The 5,126-nt window shown below is 37.2% G+C and overlaps 1 protein-coding gene across 2 annotated transcripts in view; it reads left to right on the top strand.

Moving 5' to 3' along the window:
• Window positions 561-5,126, top strand: part of LOC105176227 (aspartokinase 2, chloroplastic) — a 6,833-nt gene continuing 2,267 nt past the window's right edge. Inside the window, exons 1-11 of one of the 2 annotated variants that reach the window (XM_011098957.2) lie at window positions 561-720; window positions 923-1,498; window positions 1,585-1,667; window positions 1,755-1,795; window positions 2,197-2,351; window positions 3,389-3,538; window positions 3,627-3,722; window positions 3,978-4,094; window positions 4,560-4,679; window positions 4,764-4,856; window positions 4,953-5,069. In XM_011098957.2, the coding sequence (XP_011097259.1) occupies window positions 1,103-1,498; window positions 1,585-1,667; window positions 1,755-1,795; window positions 2,197-2,351; window positions 3,389-3,538; window positions 3,627-3,722; window positions 3,978-4,094; window positions 4,560-4,679; window positions 4,764-4,856; window positions 4,953-5,069 (1,368 nt within the window). In that variant the 5' untranslated portion in view covers window positions 561-720; window positions 923-1,102. Of the gene's footprint in view, window positions 721-922; window positions 1,499-1,584; window positions 1,668-1,754; window positions 1,796-2,196; window positions 2,352-3,388; window positions 3,539-3,626; window positions 3,723-3,977; window positions 4,095-4,559; window positions 4,680-4,763; window positions 4,857-4,952; window positions 5,076-5,126 lie in introns of both variants that reach the window. The other variant, XM_011098956.2, reaches the window with a different exon arrangement.

Below are 5,126 nucleotides of genomic sequence, written 5' to 3'. Positions count from 1 at the left end.
TTGACTAGAAAGGGTATTTTAGTCATTATTTTTTAAAAAATAGACTTAAAGTGACTATGGGACGGTGTGATTATTTATTCGTAACATAGGAGTGATTTTTTACATTTAAAATTTTATAAGGGTATTTTTGATATTTTGTTATATCACAGAGGGTCAAAATGAATTTAACCCCTTTTTTTTTAGCATGTTCTCACTTGAAACCTAAAGAAAAATGGGTGTTTTGGGCCGAAGGTCGAAAAAGACCATAAAATGGAAGGAAATGCCAGAAGATACCAAAAAGGTAATAATTTGATGAATTAAATCAAACCTCAAATTATTTGAGAATTAAAATTGCAGTTATTGCGAATACATAAATATGATTTTAAAATTAAATAATTAATTTTAAGTTTGGATAACAAAAAAGAACTCAATGGTTCATAAATTATGATACAAAAATTATTTTACTTTATACTAAAAAATAGGATTAGTAGAGAGATAGGGGGTTTATTTGCACCAATAAAAAAAATATAGGAGGTTAATTGGACATTTTATTTTAGAGGGGAGGGGAGGGGTCGTTTGCAAAATACACCCAACACACGAGGGCTAATTGCTATTTACCTAAAAATAAAAGGTGAGTGGTCTCCGACAGAGGCTGCTGTGTCTAAGCTCGCACGCACTGCTTTTCTTGAGCGCCGCCAGCTCCCACCACCCTTTGCTTTTGTTTTCCGGTCAACAGGCCAGGTTCGTTTGAACTTGAATGTTCATTTTAGTATTTGCAGAAAGGAATGTTTGAGATTTTAACTGGAAAAATTGTTGCATCAAATCGATGGAATGATTCGTTCTTGCATCTTTGTTTTATCAAGTTTGCAGACTGTCGATTAGCCGGTTCAATGTGATCTCGTGTTTTAACCTTTCATATCATGTAAACGACGGATTTTCGCAGGTGCTTTCCGTTCTGATTCAGGGCTGTACTGGTGGAGAGAGGTGTGCTGTCGGCTCTCTGTCTCTCCTCCCGGGCAAAACTGTTGAAAATTCATTCGTCGAAATTTCTTCATTCCTGGCAGCAGATTAAGTAGTCTCTTTATTGAGAAATACCACTACTTTCTTGATACTATTATCCACTATGGCAACAACACTGCATTCATGTGGAGTCAAAACTCCGTATCTGTCTTTCTCCAAGAGGGCTTCCTGCTGTCAACCTTCTCGGAGCGAGCAGCAACGTCTTCATTTTGCGGCATCCCTGCCTGGTTCATCTATATCATCGCCCAGTGGAAAGCTGGCCCTGAGACTCAGATGTGACGCTGCTGGCAAGGTGGATGTACTTGAAAAGAATGATACTCAAAACCAAGATTCCGACCAAATTGCGGAGGAGTTAACTTGTGTAATGAAGTTTGGTGGTTCATCTGTTGCCTCTGCAGACAGAATGAAAGAAGTGGCTGACCTCATTCTCAGCTTTCCAGAAGAGAGGCCTGTCATTGTTCTTTCTGCCATGGGGAAAACAACCAACAAGCTCTTACTGGTACTGCTTTTCATGCGCATTCTTATTTTAATTACTCAATGCTTAAGATTTTTGAGATGGGAATATTGGCTTGTATTGTATACCAGGCTGGAGAAAAGTCTGTCACTTGTGGTGTTTCTAATGTGTCTGATCTTGAAGAATTGACCTTCATCAAAGATTTGCATTTGAGGTTTGTGTTCTACTTTTTGCACTTTCTGTACTTTAAATTTCTTCATGGGGATATATTTTTGAATGAGTTCCGCATTTGTATACTCAGGACTGCAGACGAGCTGGGGGTAGAAAGATCTGTTATATCTAGTGAGTAACAGTTACACTGTATACGAATCTTATAAGAACCCTGCCCTATAATATACATAAGTGTCATATGGTTTCTGGTTGATCCATAATTTGGTCTCTCAAAAGGAAGGTTATGCGACCGTGCTTTTGCTTCTTTCTAGTCTGTTTGATCAGATAAGGTCCTTGGCTTTCGTTTTGCATGTGCACTTTCTTGTTACTTAATATGATTGGTACATTCCAATGCATCATACGGTTTGTGTATGATTACTCCATACTAACATTGCACTCTGCTGTTTTGTTAAGTCCTGATATGAAATCACTTCTGGATAAGGTTGCCGTCTTCAGCAGTTTTTGTTCCATATCTGCTGTTTATTATCACTTTTGTTTATGATTGCCCTCTTTTGTGCTAAACATTTCTGTAGAACACCTCTTTGAGTTGGAGCAACTTCTAAACGGGATTGCTATGATGAAAGAGATGACTCCAAGGACAAAGGACTACCTAGTCTCTTTTGGGGAATGCATGTCCACAAGGATTTTTGCTGCCTATCTGAATAAGATTGGTGTAAAAGCTCGCCAAGTATGTTTTTTTTTGTTTTTTCAACACTCAATAGTTGGTCAATGCGACACTAAGTTTCTAATGCTGGTTAAAGAGGATTACCGAGTTAAATATACTGCTTTTAATTAAAGAAAGCAATTCCTTTTGGTTTGTTAGTTTAAAGGTTCTTGCTTGCCTTCATATAATCAAAATAAACTATCCTCTTAAGTTTCATTATATTTCTTTTTCCTTTTCATTTCTTTCTTGAAATCTTGTCCATTTCAGTTTTGGGTCTTAAAAGCAAATATGTTACGTTGCATGTGGAGCTGGGCAGTTATCACTTAGCAAGGCACCCGAGCTGTGACATAACATCTAAGATACTTTCAGAGTGGACCAAGTTATTTCCTACTTTTTCATCGTAAAAATCAAAACTGCAAGTAATCAAGTTGATAAGACTTCATCCATATAGACATTTTTCTATAAATCAGCTTGATATTTCTCACCGCTTGATCAACCAGACACTATCATTCATTTATTCCTGAAAAATGGCATGACCCAGAAGTAACAGAATTGTGTGGATAAGGAATGCTTTTGGCTACCTGTGTATGAGAGAATGACTCACACAACAGAAGCTGGTTGATGTCATTAGATGTTTGATTGTGGACTTGCTTGTCAGCATTTAACTTATTTTCTCCTTCTAGCCTGTAAATTATTACTGAAACATATCATCTTGCAATAAGAGGATCGGACAAGTTAGACCCAACTTCTTGAAATTTTCCTTCATTTTATTTTTTTGGGCACATATGTCCATGTGAAGTACATGTTGGAGCTGCACTCAGTTCAGTTAACTCTGGTTGCTACCTAATGTTGCATGAATCAGCAGGGGAATGCATTGGCAGAATTTGAGGACAAGCATCCTAGAACCAGAGATCTTATTATTTTTCTCCGAGATCTCTGTGTAGAGAATTTCCATTTTTTCAGCATGCTGTATTGTTTCTGTTCTCCTGTGTCTTGCTATTTATAAGAGTACTTGTAAGCATAAGATAGTAATCGATAGCTATATTTCACATCTTTTGCAGTATGATGCCTTCGAGATAGGTTTCATAACCACTGATGATTTTACAAATGCTGATATTTTGGAAGCAACCTACCCGGCAGTTGCCAAGAGATTGCACGGTGATTGGATTAGTGATCCTGCTATTCCTATTGTGACTGGATTCCTTGGGAAGGTTGGTTCGTTATTATTCCGATGCACATCTTCTTTTCCCTTGCTTATATATTGTGATGATATATTGGCTCAATCGCATTCTATTGTAGGGTTGGAGAAGTTGTGCAGTGACCACACTGGGGAGGGGCGGTAGTGATTTGACAGCCACAACAATTGGTAAAGCATTGGGGTTAAGGGAAATTCAGGTTACCATCATCTACTCTTTATAGTCTTACTCTGTAGTCCTGCCCATATCCATCTTGTTGTGCCATATGTTTTGCAATTTATGCTACATTGCAATTGTATAACCCAAACACGCACAGGAACACATCATGTATATATGTTTAACTGGAAGTACTCCAAACAAGATCTTCTATCCATTTTTAGCCTGCCATGTTTCAGTTGAATGAAATGCGTTCATTTGATATTGCACATTTGGCATTATTTTCTATTCTTTGTAGGTGTGGAAAGATGTAGATGGTGTTCTCACATGTGATCCTAATATATATCCTCGAGCAGCCCCAGTGCCCCTTCTAACTTTTGATGAGGCAGCTGAACTTGCTTACTTCGGTGCTCAGGTATCATTTACAATTTTCCAATATCTTATTTGTGCTGTCTGCTTTATAAATTTGGATCTAATGTAGTATGATTTTCAAAATAAAAACGAAACAAATTTTAGTATTTTTGAGGTCCTTTTCTGCTATGGCCAAACATCCAGTGGAAAAGTTCCTTGGACATAAAATTGTTCTTTAATTATTTTTGAAATCTTCAGAGGAACGTTCAAATACTTTTCAGACTTGGCTTGACATATTAAATTAGATTTATTACACCTATGAATTATGTTGTACACAACAAACTATTCAAATACTGTCTTTAATTTTACTTGAGTTTCCAAATAAATAAAGTAACATTTTAGGAACTTCCGTATGAAGATGCACTATTCCCTAGTTTATGGGTTGAAGAACTAAGAATACTTATTCACGGTCTTCATTTTGTCTTGATACGTTCTACTGCAAAATTAATCTGTTTCTTTGGATTGCAAGGTCCTCCATCCACAGTCCATGAGACCTGCTAGGGAGGGTGACATTCCTGTTCGAGTGAAGAACTCTTATAATCCAAAAGCTCCAGGAACCCTTATTACTCGAACTAGAGACATGAGCGAGGTTAGTTGCTTAATATTTTTTGAGAGACAAAAAATTGATTATGAGAAATGTTAAGCTCTTACTTTTCTTCCCCCCAATTTCCAGGCAGTACTTACTAGCATTGTCCTGAAACGGAATGTTACGATGTTGGATATCGTTAGCACTAGAATGCTTGGTCAATTTGGTTTTCTAGCTAAGGTGAAGTATTCAGATAATAATACGCCTGATAGTGGTTGCCAGCCTGATGGATATTCCATTTTCTAATGCAATTCACTTGATATTGTCTATATTCAGGTTTTCTCAATCTTTGAGGATTTAGGGATATCTGTTGATGTTGTTGCCACTAGTGAAGTGAGTATTTCCTTGACGTTGGATCCTTCCAAGCTTTGGAGTAGGGAACTGATCCAGCAGGCAAGCGTATGATATCAGGCTTCATTTTACCATTAAACACTTGATTGTAGGCTAAAA

The sequence above is a fragment of the Sesamum indicum genome, linkage group LG13, assembly GCF_000512975.1.
Source record: "Sesamum indicum cultivar Zhongzhi No. 13 linkage group LG13, S_indicum_v1.0, whole genome shotgun sequence".
NCBI lineage: Eukaryota > Viridiplantae > Streptophyta > Magnoliopsida > Lamiales > Pedaliaceae > Sesamum > Sesamum indicum.
The sequence above is the reverse complement of the archived record's forward strand: the minus strand, read 5'-3'. Positions and strand labels throughout refer to the sequence as shown.